The sequence below is a fragment of the Cyprinodon variegatus genome, unplaced genomic scaffold, assembly GCF_000732505.1.
Source record: "Cyprinodon variegatus isolate N-32 unplaced genomic scaffold, C_variegatus-1.0 Scaffold300, whole genome shotgun sequence".
Lineage (NCBI taxonomy): Eukaryota > Metazoa > Chordata > Actinopteri > Cyprinodontiformes > Cyprinodontidae > Cyprinodon > Cyprinodon variegatus.
This window is the reverse complement of record NW_015150753.1, coordinates 806,193-827,084: the sequence shown is the minus strand read 5'-3', so window position 1 is coordinate 827,084 and position 20,892 is coordinate 806,193. Positions and strand designations below refer to the sequence as shown.

The following is a 20,892-nucleotide window of genomic DNA, read 5'->3' as shown; positions in this document are numbered from 1 at the left end:
TCCTTCCTTCCTTCCTTCCTTCCTTCCTTCCTTCCTTCCTTCCTTCCTTCCTTCCTTCCTATGCTACTAAACTCCTACATTTACATAAAATGCCTCAACAATAATTTATATTATTGTTAAAAAAATTATATATTTCAATTATATTTGAATATATTTATTTCACAATTTCATTGTCACATTTTATATTTGTGCATTATTTATTAAAGTAAATATTTACTCCAAGATGATGTATTTATATAATTTTAAACATGTTTGCTTTACATGCAGTTCATGCTAATAAACCCAACCAACACAAACAATCAGCTTTATTGGTTATAACCCTGCAAACCAAGGCTTGACTTAAGGAAACAGAATTAATTACAGTAGACCGGAGTGTGTAAATAGACTCTGATTAGTTCCAGTCAGCTCTTAAATGCAGGAAAGAACATTTTGAATCTGTCTCACGTCTCCCTTTCTGTCCAGGAGCCACACAAGAAGGAGTATACAGGACAGTCGGCAGCAACATTCAAGTGCAAAAGCTCTTGAACGCCTTCTTTGGTAAGGAAACCTCTCTGAACATGAGCACCATCTGTCCATTTGCTTTGTTACACACATTAACCTCCTGTCACGCTTAGGATAATCTGCAACTTTTTTGTGCCACTTAGGTGCTAATAAAGTCCATGTAATGAGTTGCCAGAGTTGGCGCGTGTTCTAAGGAGCTTAAAGGGTCTGAAACAAGATGCAGCTCTTGCTTACAAAAATGCACAAATGTTTAGCTGTAAGGAAAGATTATCTTGCCGCAAACAAGAGGAAGAGTTATGGTATGAAAAGTACCAAAAGGCCCATATCACTCTGAAATCTGGAGCTGAGGAGCTGGGATTTATGTCTCTTGAATAGCTGACGGCAGGCTCTACTTAATCTGCAAACATAATCTTGATTTAATCACATGACTCTGTCTAGAGCTGGACTCCATAATGTTTACAGTGCTGTGAAAAACAGCTGACCCTCTGACGTCCCGCTGACGATCACCTTCGTCACACAGAGTCTCTATAAAAAACATAGCTAATAGATTTGTGAACTTAATTCACTGAACTAATCTTAGTAGCTGTTGCCTAACTACAAGAAACAAGTGCACAGCTTGTCGATGCAGTGCGGATGTTTCCTTTTTAGACCTCTAATTAAACTGCATCTGTTCTAACTTTACGCTGAACTTTTTACTTGCTTTTGATTTTATCTTAAACTAAAAGTAGTACTACAGGTTTTTACGCTCAGTAAAAATGTTAGAAAGGTACAGTAGCAGAAAGCATTCATGCATGCCGCTTTGCCACATCAATGAACACATTTCTCCATCTTAAATCAGCAATCCATCTTGGTTTATGTAAGTGACTGGTGATCAGGAGGTGTTGGAGGCAAAGGAGCGTCAAATGATCCAATAAACACCCTCCATAAAAATCCCTGGCTTGCACTGCTTGGAGTTCTAATGATGGAAATGGAAAGAAAAACTGGCTGACCTGAGTGTGCCTCCTAGTGCTGCTCCTGGATCAGTGCTGCTTTACTGGACGGCAGAGTTCAACTTTTGGTAAAACAACAGAAAATCCAAATAATCCAAAAACTTAATCAAAATAAACTAACAGGTGTTTAGCTTGGTATAATTTTAATCAATTACCGGGGATCAGCCCCTCAGAAGACATTAAGAAATCGTCGATCCCAGATATAACTGGAGTCTGATTTGTACAGTTTATCACGCTGTATTTTCTAAATCACGCTCAGAATACTATGGAATAAATTTCAGTTGATGGAATGCTTTTTAGCTCAAATGGAGAAAGGATTGTTAGATTTAGGAAACGCAAAAGAAGATGAATCTTATTGATCCTTTTGCAGTTATTCTGCAGTAGATCCCTGTTGTACATTTAACAGAAATGCTTGCAGACCTTATAAAGCTTTTGCACCTGGTTCATAGACAGAAAATGGTCCCAGTATGATATCAAGCATCACCTGTCATCAACAAATTCAAAGGAATCAGTTGCGTTTAATGGGCTCCATGCACAGCTCTACTTATTCCTGACCTTAAGGCAGCTCCTTTGTTTCCTGTCTGACTTGATGAACTGATGAAGCCAGGTGTGCCTGACCTCAGACACATCTCGATTAATCAGTTCATCTAGTAATGAAAGACAGGAAATACAGGAGCTGCCATAAGATCAGGAAGTAGTGAATTTGTACATAGAGACAATTTTTCTGTAGTTCACTGATAGAAAGTAGTAAAAAATGATGATTATGAAAGATAAATGAGTCTTGGTTCTCAAATGCTATTACTGAAAATAGTTGCAAAAAATCCTGCATGCATTTCTGTTTACCCCCCTTTGCTTTTAATCCCAGGGAAAGATGTGAAAATAAAAACAACAGCAGCACTGATACGGGTCAGAGAGAAACTGGAGAGAACTTTATGGTAGATGCACCAAGGCATCCATCCACCCAACCTGAAAGGCCAGGCATCCCGAGAAGTCATTGTAGAAGCAGCCAAGAGGCAAACAACCGTTAGTTCTTAACGAAGATTGACAATAAGGCATAAGAACTTCTATTTAAAGCTTGTCACAAGCCATCAGGAGAATAGAGTATAGTGCTGTGGACCGAAATTGGATGTTTTCCCCTCAACATGAAAAATAATTTTATGATAGATAACCAAAAATGTGCATCAACTCCATATCGACACATGGTGGTGGCTGCATAGTGCTGTGAGAAAGTATTAGTGAGCCAGGGAAGATCTAAAGAGACAATTAGGAGACGGATAAAGGTGCTAAAGGAAGAATACCTGTATGAGACAGATGTGAGACTGAAGAAAACATTCCTAAACGTACTGCAGGAGCTGCTAGTTCGGGATCATATATAGAGTGTTTAGATCAAAACATCAGGCCCAATCAAAATCCTCCATCATTTTACACCCTAAAAAACCTGCAGCTGCAAATTAATAAAAAAATATAAATCTACAAACTCTTAAGGCTGAATGTAAATTCATTCCACATTTTTAAGATGTTTAGTTTTTTTTTTTAATGGGGAAAACCTTCCATCCTTTCCCTCCACTCTTATTATAGGTTTTTTTTTAATGTATCACATAAAACCCCATCCAGTGGATTGAAGTTAATGGCACAGAACTTTATCCAGGCTCTGTGAGTTTGATGTTCATGGACTGATCTGTGTTGGACAAACAGGCGACCGTCTGACGACAAAACGAACAGAAGATGATATCTGGTTAAAAGGGGAAATGACGGCCATTACCTCTGATTTCATAGGCGGTCGGTGAAATACGGAAACTTTTTCCAAGTTGGAAGATGATGAAGTCATTTTTCAGGGGGACGACTCAACTTTACCTCTCTCTAATAAAAACATATCAGTTTTTATAGCACAGCCACCAAACTGAAAAAAAGGCCTGATAGAGGATGAATGGTTATCCCATTGGTCCCTTTTACACTTTCTTTCATCTTAAAAGCTATAGAAGAGGAAGAAATGCTCTTTGTCTCATTTGCTTATTGTTAGTTTAATAGGTGTTATTTATCCAAATAAAAGAAAATAAAGCAAGTCATTCCACATGTTTCTGAACTTACTAACAGGTTTTTGCTCCCTTTAGATCCCTTAAATCCTGGAAGCGTGGATCTCCACAGCAGCGACTGGGACGATAAAACCATCACCAGTGCTTTGAAGTTCTACCTGAGGTGCGTTTGTTTGTGTACGGCCAGAACTAAAATCCACAGAGGTTTACTGTCGGTTAATTACCTTTCATTCGGTCACGTGTCATCTCATTTGAAAATGTTTCCACTTGTGCATTTTGCGAGCCGTTGGAGGTGCTAATAAATTAGATTTCTTCCAGGAATCTGTTTTACAAAGGGCTCGCTCTTTCACTTTTAGTTTGACTATTTAATGAGTGGATTCCTGTTTTATTTTTATCTTTGATGGTTTGATTGACGTTCTCCGTGTGTTTTCTTGCCCCCCCCCCCCCAACATCGTATCTGCAGGAGTCTCTCCGAACCCCTAATGACCTACGATCTGCACAGAGAACTCATGAACGCTGCAAGTAAGACATGTTTGGGAGCTTTTCCTTTTGCTGGGATCTGTGTGAAGAGGTTACAGCCTCTAAAGCCCTAAAGTTGAATTATGTTGCATAGTACCAGTACAGTCCAACTGTTTCTCTGCAAAATATTTGATCTCGCAGTTTATAGAAAGGGTGGAAACTCAAGACAGATTTACAAGCTTACTTCCCCCCCCTTTTTTTTTTTTTTTGCTTTTTCTTTAACACGGCCGGCTGGAAAAAACATCTTAGCTCTGGAAATAAAAGAGGCGTTTGTAAATCAATACAGTGCGTGCTGCAGGCTGAGGATGAGGAGATCTGAGTCTTTATTTACACTGTCTGTTGCTACATTTTTGTGAACCTGAGAACACGATATGTTTATTGGCATCAGCCTCATTATGTCAGGATGTTGCGTTAAAGGCACAGGGGAATGCCCTTCCTTACCCACATACGGCTCTCTTCACTACGTATCCTGACAGTTTGAAGACTTTATTTTATTGGCTTTATACTGTTACAGTGGGTGGTCAGGCTGTGCTACATTTAACTTTGCAATTAAGTGAAAACTGTATGATTTACCTGACTGAGCTTTTTTTAAGGATTAAACCTCTTTCACCAAGATTTTAGCCTTATCAGAATTTGGCACAAGGTATTTTGGGCGCCGGGCGTGAGCTTGATGCTTACACGGGTTTTATACAGTTTGAACAGAGATTCAGACCTCTGGGATTCTGGCTTATAATATTTTCAATATCATTTATCAAATTTAAATAAGACCCAAACCTACTTTTTTGCTTTTTCTGTCATGTTATTTAAAGCTGCCATTATTATTTAGTGACTAAAAACTGACTTTTTTTATGTACGTTTATGTATTGGCAGTGCTCTGTAAACTCATGCAACCGCTGTAGAGTCATGTCATTTCGATGAGTCGCTGTGCTGCACATGATTCCCCTCATGATAGATCATCACCTCACTCTAAAAACAGTGGTCAAAGAGACACAGATAGTTCAGTGAATCCCTGTTGGCTTTAGCTCCTGCAGAAAACACAGGGATAGATAAAAATCTATATTTTCATTTCAAGCCATAAGTTTGCATGTGAAAGCTGAATTGATATTAGAATTTTAATAACAGATCTTTTTATTTTATTTTCTTTGATGACTTAAGGATTATACAATTAACAAAGTCAGAGTATTACTAAAAAAACAGTAGTATGACATGGCAAAACAATACATTATGTTGAATACTGACAGTATGATAATATTGGCTTTTCTTATCTACCATTATCAGGATGACCACATCAACAGATTTAGCATATTTTAAAACCATATATAAAAGACAGAATAAGTGATTGTAAAAAAAAAAAAAAAAAGCATTATCATGTACTATATTTGCATTACAGCTAATGCTAAAAAGTAAACAAATCTATTCATGGGTGGATGCAAAACGTTAGGAAGCACATGGAGTTTGCTGACAGTTGTTGTAAATTACTTATTAAAGAAACTAATCATTTAAACATAATTTTTACGTATTCAGACACAATACTGGTGCATCTGATTAAGGAAGAATATTCTTGGAAATACGACCTATTTTTTAAATGAATTGAAAGGGTGATACTCATATTTTATATTAAAGAGACATTAAACATAGGTTTAAATAATGTAAAATTATAAAATCTAAAATGATGTTATTGCTAAACAGAGTTTTAAAGCAAGGGGTCGGAGCAGCATTTATTTGTCTGCCATCCAAAGCTGTTTTACAGACGTTGTGGCATTGATTTTAATTTCATCCACTGTGCTGCTTTAGAACAAAAACTAAATGAAATGCAGATTATCCAGACAGGATCTATATTATAACCTGCTGGGCTATAAATGTTATAATTCCACCTGTGTCCTTTAGCTTTTAGACGTTTCCCTTTAGTCTACACACCAGAATTAAATGTGTTGTTACAGAGGTGGGGACTCTAGTCACTTGACTTGGTCTCGAGTCATTCATATTATGACTTTAGACTTATGTTGAAAAAATGCATTGAGATTTGGACTTTTACATCAGCAATTAGAGATTTGAGTTTGACTTAATCTGATTACTTGAAACTTCTTGATTTTACCTAAACCTAAATTCATTATTTAGGCCTGAATACTGGATCCATGTCAGGGAGCAAAACAGTTTATAACAACCTCAGCTGGTTCTATGGTGGAAGAAACATCCAGGACAGAAATAACCTTGTTATGACATTTAGCTCAGTGGTTTTTCAGTGCAAATCCACTTTAAATTCAAGCTTGTTTATTTTATTCTCTTTTTTTAATATTAATTTGTATTTTTTTTGTGACCGTTCCATCTGTAAAGAAATGCTTTTAATTATTATTTTGTTAAATAATTGCTGCACTTACCTTCCAGTCATTTTATAATGATTTGAAATTACTTTTATGTTGTGTGCCACAGAATCTGATAATCTGGATTTTCGACTTAGTGAAATTCATTCACTCGTCTACAAACTGCCAGAGAAGAACCGTGACATGTTGGAGAAGCTTATTAAGCACTTAGTAAAGTAAGTCCAAGCTGGGTTCATAGTGTTGTTTTTACCGTTTCCAGGGAAACAGTTTCTCTCTTTCTGAAGTGAGCTCATACTTTTTTTTTTGTCACCACCTGGCTTGAGTTACAGTGTATTTAACCCCCCTCTGGCATGATGTTGACAGCGTGTGCAGCCACAGTGATGAAAACCTGATGACTCCCTCCAACATGGCCGTTATCTTCGGGCCCACTCTCATGAGAGCGAAGGAGGAGACGGTGGCAGCCATGCTTGATATCAAGTTCCAAAACATTGTGGTTGAGATTCTGATCGAGGACTACAAAAAGGTACAACCAAGGCAAACATGATCAACTAACAAGGACTATTCAGTTTTTTTTATTTTATTTATTTTTCTTTCTTTTTTTTATTGCTTCCATATGTGTTTGATAAATCTTGTTAGAAGATTAGAGCTGTTATTACATGTGGTTTGTTCTTGGTTAACGAGGATCCGTTGGTGGCCATATTGTTGTCCAAGCAGTTGCCAGGACTGAAAACGGAAAACAGCCGAGTTCAGTTTGTGAAGTTCGATTATTAAAGAAATGTTTCAAAGATTTATATCATTTAAAAAAATCATATTTAATTCAGAGGAGTTGTTTAGGTTTTATCAATATTTCCAAATGTTTTAAAGTCTTGACTTGGTAAAGTATTCACACCCCTGGAATTTCTCCCACATTTGTTTTCTATCTGTTTAATGGCTTTTATAGGTTGCTATTGTGAAATTAAGAGAAATAGGTTTTGAACATTTCTACAAATAAGTCTTTAAATAAAATCAGGTACTCTGCTCCAAAAATCTGCTCTTTATGGCATGAACAGCTTGTTAAAACACAAAGACTCATTTATAGTTTGCTTCTGACAAACGTGGACAAAGGTGATCAAGTCAAACGAGACAAAGAGGAAACTTTAAGGTCCATTTGAATAACTGTACGTCGAGGGAAGGTCCATGCCAGGGCGATCAACCGATACACACGTGGGAAACCAGTTCTTATCAACTGATTCCTGCAAATCAGCTAATGTGAAAGCGCCAAACTTTTTATTTATATTTAAGAGCACTTCCTAATTTATTGCTGAAACAAGTTTCTATTGTTTTTTTATATAAAATACAATGGGAACATTGAAGGTATTTTGTGACCTTTATAAAACTTGAGTTTCATTTACAAAAAAAATGTGTATAAACCAGATTTGGAATTGGCAAGTCAGACTTTTTAAGGATCAATGCTCGGCCAGAGTGCTGCCATCGGTGCTCCTATCCTTTAACATTTTGTGGCATTTATTCAGATAACTGTTATAGTTAATTATAAAAATAGTACTTAAAATCTACATTGTTAATAAAGTGCACCGTAGGACAACAGTGACAATGAGATGGCAGTTTAATTTCTCATCTGTGCACAATTACTGTATTTAATTACATTTTAGACATTTTGATATTGCTTGCCACTCCCATTAAACCATCAGTAAAACACATAATACAAGTAGCAGTTTCTCCATATTTACTGCTATAGCATTTCTAAACTACACCTCAAAGTTGTAGCATTATGCAAAGCAAAGTCAGCATTATGCAACTTTTTTGGACTTAGCTATGTTAAATGTAACAAGGTACATGTGGGCTCCTGAATTGGGCAAATTGTAGCTCCTACTTCCTTTTCCTAACTCGTGTCCCTTTACCTTCCCAGGGTCAATAGTAAAAACTCTATGCAGGTTAGGAAAGGAGCTCTGCAATGCTGTGCTTAATTGATTTCCAGACCTGCATCAGCTTTACAGACGTCGTTATGCGACAGACATGCTGGTAGATGATGCTGGTCAGATTAGAACTACAGCCCTTTCAGAAAAGCAGTACTATGCAGCCATGTTCACACAGGACTGACCATAGTTACCGCTCATGCTCTTCTCCTTTGGCCTAAGAATCATTACCAATTTGCCCAATTTGGATGTAGCCAGCTTTCTATTTTTCATTTAAATCTCAACATAAACCAAAGTCTATGGCCAAGGCCTTTAATATATGACTAAAGTGCAAAACTTTAGCAGTTTTCATTATGTTTAAGCCCTTTACCTTGTGCTCCAGCTGGAAGGAGCTGAAAAAGCAGCCCCTGATCCAAGGAGCTGCTTTAACCTTTTATATGATTGCAGATCTTCACCTGCATGCCGGAGGACAGCACCTCGCCACCTATCCCTCCTCCACGGATCACGCCAAGAAAGAGGCAGCCAATCACCATCTCCAAGCGGCCGGCTCGCGTTTACCAAGCTCTTAGTCACACGCCGCAGCAGCACGCAGAGAGTAATTATCATCTGACCTGATTGTTGTCACCCTCCTCCTTATCCCATCCTCCCTGTGCTGAGCTTACAGTGGATTGTTTAGAAAGTTTTGTTGTTTTTCTCCCAACTTTTTAATTTCAATTTTTTTTTATGTAAAGACCACCGCTTAAATGCAGGGTCATTTCTTGACATTTCATAAATGGGATTCATTGAAGTGTGTTTATTTGTTCCAGTAATTATCACAAATTGCAAAACATGGAACCAGTTTGCCAATTGAAATTCGTTTTTTCCCCGTTTCCTTTTAATGTTAATAGAAAAGCATGTGAAATTTTTGAATAGCTCATTTGTCACACAAATAAAGATATCCACTGTTCATTTTTATCCCTAAAAAGTCCTTTTTTCTTCCCTCAGAGTAAATCATGTCCTTTTCTGTCGGTTTGAACCCCCTGTGTTGCTTCAAACTGAAAGAAAACGTCAGTTGACCTTTGCTCGCATTCTGGCACAGAAATGCCGCTCTTCTTTCCTTTGTTGGCGTTTTTACTGTTTACTTGCAGATTTTCCTGGACTTAAAGTTTAGGTATTTTGTACATGTGCAAATAATTTCCCTGCAGTACAGTGCTTAACTGTTTGCTTACATTAAACTTTACACCCGTCCGTCCAAACCCAAGGTAATTTCTGGATTTTACATTTCATTAGGTGCGCTTCCCAGCAGTAAACATTCACAGTTAACGGCGGTGTAAAGCTGCAGGGCTGTTAAAGCTGTTTGTTTGCAACAGATGGTCAGAAAGACACCTCAAACGTGGATGGGGACGTCTCGGCGAGCCCCAAGCCCATAAAGCCGGCGAAACCTGTGAGCTGTGCCCCGCTCCCCCCCAGAGAACCTCCGTCGAGGCAAGCAGGGATGCGGAGACCGGCCAACCGCCAGGACAGGCAAGCCGACTCGGATGCTGAGAGGTCCTGTGATGCGGGGCAAAAGCCAGACTCTTCCCCAGCAGCCAATGGGGATTCTTGGGTCCGCTTGAACAGGGTGCCGTCGTTCCAACGTCAAAAAGCTCCTCTGAAGGGAACGCCAGCCAACCCAGAAGGTACAAAGAGCCTGCATTTCATTAAAATGTTCAGTCATATCAACTTTACAATATATGACTAAATGAATCGATAAATGCTGTTTTATAGAGAATATTATCCCATTTATCCCTTAAAGATAACAGATTACCTTCCCTGTGTTTGTGTGTGTATGTGAGTAATGCTTTCATAATCTTATTTCTCATGACTTATAACTAGGGCACTAAAAGAAAATTAGACCAAACTCTTATCCTTAGTAAAAAAAATTAAAAAAAAATCACATTTTTTGTAAGCGTATAAGTAAAAGTTTTTTTTAACATGCTTCTTCTGACTGGAGGTAATAATTGGGGCAGAAAAGTCAGATTCCTGACATGGAGGGAGCTAAAGTTTAGGGCCATGGAAAGGAGGCCTTCCCGCCTTTACAGAGTTGTTGCTCACGCCCAAAAGAAAAATAGTCAAAATATCAGCGCAAAAAAAGCTAAAGGCTGGTCAAACGGTGTGAAGAGACAATGAAATCTAAACCTGGCATGGATATGAATAACTTGGAGCTCATCTGTTTAGGCTCCACCTCATCTGGTGCTTTCACGTTGTTGTCATTCCAACTGCTCAACATTTTTTCTTTACTTTACTGGAAAGCCAAAAGGAGGCTTTCCTCTTGGATGGAGTTGCGATGCCCCGCTGCTGTGAATTGAGGCTACATCACTATGCTGCTACCAACACATCTGGATGTAGGGACTCCTCTCCCGATGTGTAGGCTTGCATCACTTTGTTAATCACAAAGTTAACAGCTGGTCTGTGCCACATGTTTGATGATTGTTTAGGAGGTTCCTTGTTTTTTTTGTAAACAGTTTGAAGTTGTTGTTTTTTTTTTTTGGCCCTGTAAGGTGGAGATTGTTCATCTTTCCTTCAGGTATTTTGCCTTTAAGTCTGGAGAACTTTGAAAATGGAGATTTGCAAAGACTGCTTTTATCTAACGGTGGGAAGATACTCGAGAACTGCGATTAAGTTCCAAAGTATTGTGACCTGATTTAGATTTAAAATTAGTTTTAAGTTTGTGTCTTATGCAAGATGACGGGCATCTCTTGGAAAATTTTAAAGAATGGATAAAATGAGTCGCAAATCAATAAAAAAAAATATATGGAAGAAAAGGCTTTGCAAAAATCCTAATACCATCTTTAATCATCAGAGCAAAAAATATTTAATAACAAAACATTATCAACACTTTGGAAATCCGGCTTTTATTAGTTTTGATTTGTTTTAAACATATTTACTAAGAAGCTCCAAGGTTTTAATTATGATTTTCTGTTTTTTGGTGGGTTGATTTCTTTGTGTGCATCAAAGATTTTGACAAGACTCTTTGCCTTGCACTACTGGTAACCCTGAAAAGGTAATTTGTTTATTTTCTGTATTTATCTTTGTTTGCATTTTTGATTTAATTTTAGTTTTAATTCTTTTCTTTGATTTTGTTATTGAGCGGCACCCTGCTAAGATAATTTTGTTCCACCTCATGTTTTAACTTGTGTGAAATGACAATACAAACCCATTGAGTCCTTGAAAAACAAAGACTCTATTTAGACTTGGCTCTAAAGAATCGAGCCACAACTCATTTGGACGTGGTAAACTTTCTTTGTTAAAGTCGAGGGTGAAATAAGCAGAGACAAGTTTAGATAATTAGCAAACCAATAGAAATGTATGCCTGTCATATTGCATTGGTGTTATCTTCATGATGTAACACAAGTTAACCTCTTCAAAATAAAAGCACTTATAAATAAGTTACAAATATTTATCCATTTACAGACAACCACTTTTTTTTTCTTTTTTTTTTGCAGCCTTTGCAATATTTCTCATTTATCTAGCCTTTGATTGGTTGGACGATTGCTTGATTTCTTCTCATTTAATTTGCAAGGAGACCTCCCAAAACTGCAAAGTGCGCCAAAGCTGCAGGTGTATTTATTTTTTTCTGAGCACAAAAAGCCAAAAGCTATGAAGCTTTTTTTTGTGGTTTTCACCCTCATGGTTTAATTGAACCTTTGCCTCTCATCAGCGGTGTAGCTCATATCATCATCCCTGTCAGGAAGTGAAATAAGCTCTGACGTGGCTGCTGTACATATCAAACTACTTCTTTTTTTATTGCCTGCTGATTTCCACACTTACAGACGATTTGTGTTGTTTATGTGTTCTCTCTTAGGAACTTCTGATGGTTTGGTCAGAACAAAGTCTGCAGACAAACATCCCATTTGTCGACCCCCTATCAGGCCCCCGGAGCCCCCCTCCAGAAGCCCCGCTCCACAAAAGCTCCCAGTAGCAGCCAGCAGTGAGAGCACACCTACATCCTAGTGAGTACCTTCACTAAATCCCCGCCCTCATGCTTTCATGTTAATTAAAAACAGGAGTCTCAGAAAACTTCAACTCTAGACTTAAAATCGTTAGCATGAAAAGCTTGATGGAGCACACATTAAACTCACCTACATGGAAGTTCTGGTTTTGCAGAATCAAAACATTTCAAAGATTTTTTCATTATCTAGATCTAAAAACAACGGTATCCTTTTTTAAACTGGATTTACATTTTGGAGAGAATGTTTAATAACCACAGTGTATGTATGCATATTTACTAAAATATGTAGAGTCAATTTATTTGAGCAGTTTATCGTACTTATTACTGTATGTTTTTCATGTTACTTTCATAAATTTTGTTTGAATAATCTAATATTCTATTTTATGATTAAGGTATAAAGAGGAGTCTTTTTCCTCTTCAATAATGCCAAAAAAGTCTGGAAAAGTTCAAACTATGAAAACAAGTCTGAATTATAACCACAAGTTTAGTGCAGGTCATTGATTGCTTTGGTCAGTTAAGGGTAACTAAGGGTTTGTTTTTTGTTTGTTTGTTTTTTTGCAACAAACACTCTAAATCAGTCTGATGTGAAACAAAAGAAAGATGTTTTCAAAAGAACTTCATGCTACCTGTAAAGTACAGTGATGGATCTGTGATACTGTGGGCCTTTTTTAAGTTTAGAGAAACCTGCTGAAAACCTTTTTTAGACATTTTAGATAAAAAAAAAACAAAAAAAACTGATGTCCTTTGGCTATAAAAATGAAAATGCATAGATTAATACATTAAAACGTGATCAAACATTAAATGAAAAACTCCGTCTGTATTATATGATCTAAAACATGGGGCCAAATCAAAGGAAAAAAGGTTCCTTGCACACAAACAAATACTTTCTTAAAGGTATAGTGGAGGATGTTCTTTTTTTCTTGTGGATGAGCGAAATAAGTGCTCCTCCTAATTGTCAATCGTTCTGGTGATATGTTTACGTAAGGCCGTCCTATGTGCTCGTCCCCATTTTCATTTACCGGTGGTGAGTCTGACATAGTGAAAAATCGCAAATCTTCTTTTGGAAAGCTTGTTTGAGCGATACATACAGTGACTTTTAAACAGAGGGTGCACAAGGAGAAATGAGCTTGTTCATGCTCTCACACGTGTTCAATATGCGTTCCCTCTCGGGAGTGGGTACAGGGTTGTGCATGTGCATTTTTTTTTTAAGTAGAGAGTGCGAGTCTTTTAAAAAATTCTGGAAAATCCCCAATTATATCTTTAAGATGACTATTATGATTAATGGCCCTAATAATGAGATTCACTCAGTTTTTTTTTTTAGAGTTAATACTTTTTTAAATTGCAGGGATTTTTTTCCCCATCAAAGTTGGAATTGTTTAAAATAATCAGTTTGGAATCATTTTCCTGCAATAAAATGTAGATTAAATTTTTTTCTTGTTTGTTGTTAAATGGACCTTAATAAATAATATATTTTTAGACCTCTTCCCACCATTTGTCACGTTAAACACGGCATTAGATAGCTTCTTATCTTCTGGATATAAGATTTTATATCAGCAGGTTCCCACTGTTCTGCACCCGCACATTTAATTTTTTTCTGTCGCTCTGCTTCAGTCTCTAACACGCCATCTCCCTTTTGTTTTCCAGTGTTGCATCAAAGACCAAATTTTTTGAGAATGCCTCCAGAAAAGTTGTCAGGTTTGTAAAAAAAAAATAAAAATAAAAAACCTTTTCTTTCAATTTTATAAGTCACTTGCCCTAGCAGATATATGTTTCTTGTTGATTTCACTGTATCTATGTTTGTCAAGGATTTGAATTCCTATTATATGCATCAGCACTAAGATTTTAAGTCATTTAACTAAGTGCATAAATGCTAATTGCCCCATATTATCAGGATTTTCCATGCTATGGGCTGTTGTTTAGAACATAAAATCTGTCTTCATTCTGGACTTATTTAGATGCCCAGACTCCCACGTGATAGGAGTGTGTGTGTCGGTTTGATATCCTAATGGGAGATTAAAACTGATTGCACACCAGCCCCTTGAGACCTTCTATAACTGCAGAGGTCTATGTAGGTCCAGATTGCAGATTGCAAATTAGGACTCGGCTTCTCAGGGAAAGAATAAAATTAAGTTAAAGCTCTGTTAAGCAGTGTTTTCTCTGAGTTAATGACTTAGGCCTGGTGTGCGTGTGAAACGGCATAACACTTTAGGTAGTTTTATGTGCATTGTAAGTGTTCCCTTACACATGGGTCCTTTGATTTTTTTTTTTTTCTTTTCCCTTTTTTTTGACTCATGCAAGATCCCTTTGCTCATGATGTAGTGGAGTCTGTGTGATGTGGAAATGGACACATCTGCTCTTTTATGATTTGCATGGCTGAGCCAATTCAAGGCCCCTGCTGTCTGCCCAGTGCAGGCACCGATGCATGCTGTAAACGAAGAATGTGGGAGTTTTATCAAAGAGAGCCCATGTCTTTGGTGTTCTTTCAATGGTATTCCCCTTAATTAGGTTGTCTAAAGATTACGCGAACCTTTCCCCCGCGAAAAAATTGTAGCATAGGCTCAATTAAGTTCTGATTTTAGACGATGGATATGCAGATGGTGTCAGAAATCTCTCTTTCTACCTGAACGAAATTTTCTTTGCTGAAAACTGTACCTCTCAAATGTTTGTTTTTTTCTGCTTCTTTACTTTAGTCCTCCAAATTCTCCACCATCATCATCAAAGACAAATGTGAAAAAAGAGGTGAGTTTTCCACAGATTTTCATTCGCGTCCACTGATGGGCTGGCATAAAATTTATATGGCATTGTTTTCATTGTATTTTTGATTTCTTTTTATTTGCCGTAAATGCAATAAAACAAATTTGAATCTATTTTCATCACACTGGAAAAAAATCTAAATCTAGATGAGTAATTTTTTCTTAAAATAAGTGCACTTGTTCTTAGATTGAGGAGGTAAAAGAGACATTTTGACAATAGAACAAGACAATTTACACTTAAAATAAAAAAAACACAATTGTATTTCCTTATTTCAAGTTCATATTATCTAATTATTTTATTTTAAGAGTAAAAATACTAATTCCATTGCCAAACTTTCATTCTCATCTCATTTACCTACTCAAATTAAGGGTAAATAAACTTAATTTAAGACATTTTTACTTATTTCTAGATCGTTTTTCCAGTGAGCTTATACTGTCAAGGATATCCCATTCTTCAGAGCTTGTATTACCAAATTCGGGGTTCCTAATCAACCAGTATGAGATGATGGGATCCTTCACAGAAATAATAAACTTTGATACTAAAGTACTGCAATATATAAAATCATCACTCAAAGGAGAAAACCAACTAGTTTAATTGTTGATGGCATTTGGTTTAAGAGTCAATTCTGGTACTATTTTGTGGGTCAGAAGCTGTAAGGTTTTTAAAGCATTTTCGTTTTCCACGGGCTCCACTCAGCCTGGTTCTACTCCACCCATCCAATTTCCAAAGGTTTCACTGCTTTTTTCTTATAAATAAAGCTGTAGTTTGCATTTAAAGCTTAATGTGCACAATATAAGTCTTTTCTATCACTTCAGAAATTGTGGAACAACATTAGTGACACAAGTTAACTTTAACTAATTGATTAGCCTGGTAAGCAGCCTTAGTAATGCTTTCCAATCGATCTATCAGTCGATTGATCTATCAATCCTTTTTCCTTTTTTAGCCGTCTGAAGTCCAGGGGTCACTGATCAATTTTATTTAATGGTTACCAATGACAACCAGTGTGTAGAAAACAAAACTGTTTAACAGGCAGAAATCCATCTGTTGGTGAGTGAGGTAGAGAGTTGGATAGTTATGCTTGTTAGCAACAGTGGTGGCGTGAGTAAATAAAAAGAAATAGGAACTGAGACAGAGTGTGATATGGACTGAATATATTAACAAAGACGTCCAAGACAAGGCATCCAATCGCGCTTCTTCCAGCCTGTATTATCTAAGCTTTATGAATAAATTGACAAAATTATTTAGTTCCTAAAAGTTGCTTCAGGCAAAGAGTTAAGAAATTATTGACTATGTGTAACAGCTGTGGGGGAATTTGAATTGGCAGAGTCGAAAAAGGAATCAGAGAGTGATTAAAAGCTTTTATTACTTAATAAAGTGAAAAGCCTAAAATCTGGATAAGCTATCCACGCAGCTATCTATGAGTTTTAATACGGCTAAAAATGGCCTATTATACGTAGATGTTTCCGATTATCTTGGGCTTCAATAAACTGCGGCTTTTGAATTTTTCACCCATATTATATAATTAGTGCCCCTAAGTTTTAATCCATACCATTAAATGCTGATAAACAGGAGGTGAGTGCGTGAATCTGGTGCGTGAAACATTCGGCCCCATTCAGCCCATAGATCTGGGCACAATGATGTATGAAGTCTGATCAGCTGATAAACTAGTCATTATCATGGGACAGGAAATCTTGACGATCCCTGAAACGGCATCAGGATTCACCCGAGCACAATTTCGCACGACTGTCACAGCGATATTAAAATGTTTACAGCAATCATTGTAAATGCCTCACACACCTTGTTTCATTTATGTGTGTATTTGTGATACGACTCAACATGTTACCCTTTGGAAAAAGTTAAGAAAACATTTTATTGTGTGCTTTTAATTTATTCAGACCTTATCAATATGACAGGTCCTCAACGTCTCAGTGGTTCAGTGCTAGCATGAGCTAAACTTCGATATTGGACGATTATGATGACGTCAATCTATGATGTTTTATTTAAAGTGATACTGAGTCTAAGGGGAATTAATCTGTCCTCCAATCTTCTCCTCGCCGTCTCTGTAGCAGTTTTCCCATTTTCTTCAAAATATGTTCATGTAGAGGTCACAGGTGGCCTGAGGGGGATGCACCTTTTCACGCAGTTTGCTTTGGATTTATCTCAACCTTTGCATTAGGTCTGGAACGATTCATCATGATTAATTAATTATTTAAATAATCGTCTAGTAATTTTTATTCTGGTTTATACTCGGAAACCAGGACATCCGCTTTTGTGTCGCAGTCTACGCAGATATGCCCCCCCTTCCGCAGACACTCTGGTGCACCTCTCCAAAATTGTAGGTGACCACAGACAGCTCAGCAAAAAGGAGGGCTCTGATTGGTCAAACCTACATCCAGTCTACACTATGGGCCGGATTTATCAATTTTGCGTGCTTACGTACGCATCCCCGCAGCATTGGCATGTTGCTCCACAGGCGCAGGAGGGAGGTCGGGTTCTCCGGTAGGGCTTCAGGGCGACATGGCATTTAGAACGTCGGACAGTACTTCTGAAAAACGAGATTGGGAGATCCCAGCTCGCTGCAACCGTACGCTGGAATGACCCAGATGCAAAAAAGTGCAATGTTGCAAGGAGTTTTGTGATATCTGGTATTGCGTGGGTCCTCCTTGTGGCTGGCTCCAAATCCATTCGGAGTTCCCCCAACAGCTCCAAAATGGCAATGCTGGATAAACGATATGTTTTGATGATCGTTTCCTTGTTCATTCCAAAAATATTCACACGGAGTGAAAAAATGCGTTCTCTGCGTCTCCTTGCTTCATTTCCATGTCTCCTTCTTGCGACAATAACCGCTGCCATGTGTGCGCAATTACGCATACAGACCATTTGCACCTTCTTTTGAAACGTGTTAAATATAGAGTCAGATACCGTTAGCAAAATTGCTTTCAGGTTTGATAAATCACTTTGCGAGTGCTAAATTAATATATTTACATGTTCTCCTCCATCAAGACGCACTTTTGCGTGTAAACGCCCTATATTGCATATTCATTGCAGAAAAAGTACTAAATGGATAAGAGGCGCTATTTAGCACGTTTTAAAGACCAAATCCTTTTAGCACGCTGTTGATAAATCAGTTTGTATATTTTTTAAGCGTGCGCAGTGAAATAGCTCACGTTTTTATACACGCAAACCTTTGATAGATCCGGCCCTATGTGTATTTTTTTTGTTTGGTACCTTACTGGCTTGTTATTGTGGAAAACGACCAGCTAGAAGAGCGAGGTGCGTGAGCATCCTCGCTCTTTTTCGCCCTCATGTCCCTCCATTGTCGCACAAACTTCCCCTTTGCGTTTTTCCACTTCCTCACCTCCTCGGCCGTATCTAGACCCACAGCTAGTTCCTGATTGTCCCTCTTGCGTTGTGGCATGGAATAACATAGCGCAGACCACCCTTCAATATTGGGCATAAATCAAAAATATCTGCGTCATACCTGCGACAAACTCACTGCGACACGCTGCTGCGGGAGTATAACCAGCCCTTTAGTAATCTATTAATCGTTAACTGGAGTATAGAGACTAAAATGCCTTTAGCTGACAGAGGAACCCACTTAGAGCAGTAACTATAGCAAAAAATGTGGAAAAAATATTGATATTTTAATTTAAGATAACAAAAACCTTTTCGTCTGTCAAAATGCTCTATCCAGAACTCCTCAAGTGGAAAAGTTTTCATTTCACCTGGTTTAACTTTGCAAAAAAATTCTTTCCATCAATGAATTACCGGTGAAAAAATTTTCAACACATCAGCCCTACTTTGCATGGAAAGGGACTTGCGTAAATTTAAAAAGCTCGATATGAGACCTCCGGGGAACACAAAATATTGTGTTTATTGTTGACTTGCTAACTTTCATTGCGTGTTTAGTTAACCGACAGAGATGCTATCTGGGTTTGTTACAAACATGTCACACCAGAATTGGATTAAAAGCATGAAAGGTGGTGTCCCTCTCTTATATAAGTGTTTTTTTTTTTTTTTTTTTTACTGGTGGACAAATTTACAAACAGGCTGTTTTTTTTTTCCTATTTATTCCCTTTTATAAGCGGGGGGGGATTCCCTTCCTTTAGCCATGAACAACAGCTGACACTTGAATCACACCTCCACAGGAACAGGTTAAAAAGAGTGAGAGCTACTTCACATACAACCGGATAAAACTCCTCACTGCCACCAACATGTCAATAAAAGGAGTTTAAAGTGCAAAAGCGGTAGTACGCAAAGTCCTAGTGGTTTGGGGACTTTGAAACCAGCTCATGCTTAGTTAAACCACTGTTAATGTGGTTTGTGGCAATCTGAGTCGCTCTCTGTAATGTCTGCAGTTGAAGCCACCACTACTGATAAAGACTGGTTTGAAACGTGGCGAGAAAAGATCCCTTGACACATGTTTGTGCTTTTTCTGTTTTTAACTTTAAAAAAGGAATATCCTCTCCGTATGCTGCAAAGCAATCATTATACATGTAGTGATGTATTTATTGCCCAGCCATGCTTTAGTCCTACCAAGAGTGTCTTTTTATCTCATAATCTGCAAAACATACAGCCTTCTGTTCATACTTGAGACATGTCTGTTTTGTTTCCCCCAGAACTGAAGTTAAAAATGTGGAATGGTGGAGAACCTCGACACATAGCTGCACAGCGGGCAGAGGAGAGTCCCTGCTGAGAAAATTAGATTGTAAGAGAAAGTAACTTCTGTCAGAGCTCAATGGATTTGCTTGGGTTCCAGTTGAATATCAGAGGTGTGAGTGGTGTTGTAAGGAAACACTGTTGGCAGAACAACAGACTCTGTTTGGTCGTCATTCTCCACAAGTGTCGAGTTGTTCATCCCATTTACTCCTTTTCACAGTTGTGATTCGCTTTAATTCCTTTTTTTTTCCCCCGCTGTTACTTGTATAAAGTAGCCACATATGACTTGCAATGCTAACAGTCGGTCTTAGCAGTGTGAAGTAGCTGATCCGAACACGTGATCTAAACCGTAGTCAATTAGTAATGTAATGTATTATTTTATATGTTTTATAAAATTATAAATCAAAGTTATTTGGTGCGATTTTAGGCGAGAAAGTTAATTTTGTCTTTTTTCGTCAGTATTAAAACATGCATCATTGAAAGGGCAATAATGAGAAACCTTTTAACTTCTGGCTCAAAGCTGGGGGAAAATTCTGTTTTAAATCTAATTAATCGAGAAGCTATGATGGTTTTTTTGTTTTACTGACAGTTTTATAGAAAACCTGGGTACCCTGTGTGTATTAGCTAATTTCTTACCTGCTTTAGGTATGTCAGGTTGTGGGGGAGACTCCTCAAAATGTTTCTTTTACGTGAAATGATTAGAATTACATCCAATGTAATCATGCAGAATGTGAGTTTGTGAGAACAGCACTCCAATGTCTTATTGTTTCTGTTCTTAATGTTTACTTCATTTGTTTTTTGATGACTCGAATTGAAATTGTTTTTAGAAAATAAAGTATGAACAGAGAAGGATCTTCAAATGACTCAGAGGTACAGTTTATTTTTCTGAAGAGCTGTTTCATCATGTGCTGATGTCTTTGCTGAAAGGTCCACTTGTCCTTTCACTTGATTCCCTCACAACCTCTACGTCGTTTATCAGTTAGGCTGCTTTTCAGATTTGCCAGGCTCAGTTTAGCTCAAGTCATTTTCAGTCTTTACAGGCCTGTAAAATAATGTGGTAGACCCATTTCCCACATGTGCAAGCCATCTTGGAAGTATTTTTGCTTTTGCTGGTAGGGAGAGATATACTTGCTGAGGTTTGAAAAAAAACAGCCATTTATTTATTTTTCATAGTGTGATTTTTAGTGTCGCTTCAAATGAGACAGTTAACAAAGTTATAGCTGTTTTGGTTTG

General features: G+C 37.6%; 1 protein-coding gene across 1 annotated transcript in view; it reads left to right on the top strand.

Annotated features, from left to right (window-relative positions):
- Nucleotides 1–20,544, top strand: part of ophn1 (oligophrenin 1) — a gene marked incomplete at its 5' end in the record, with an annotated part of 38,874 nt that extends 18,330 nt beyond the window's left edge. The window contains 11 exons of the mRNA XM_015384032.1: nt 463–537; nt 3,602–3,686; nt 3,987–4,045; nt 6,473–6,578; nt 6,727–6,886; nt 8,724–8,871; nt 9,626–9,934; nt 12,100–12,247; nt 13,891–13,941; nt 14,937–14,985; nt 19,620–20,544. Coding sequence (XP_015239518.1) covers nt 463–537; nt 3,602–3,686; nt 3,987–4,045; nt 6,473–6,578; nt 6,727–6,886; nt 8,724–8,871; nt 9,626–9,934; nt 12,100–12,247; nt 13,891–13,941; nt 14,937–14,985; nt 19,620–19,625 — 1,196 coding nt within the window. The remainder of the gene's footprint in view (nt 1–462; nt 538–3,601; nt 3,687–3,986; nt 4,046–6,472; nt 6,579–6,726; nt 6,887–8,723; nt 8,872–9,625; nt 9,935–12,099; nt 12,248–13,890; nt 13,942–14,936; nt 14,986–19,619) is intronic.
- Nucleotides 20,545–20,892: the final 348 nt, after the last annotated feature.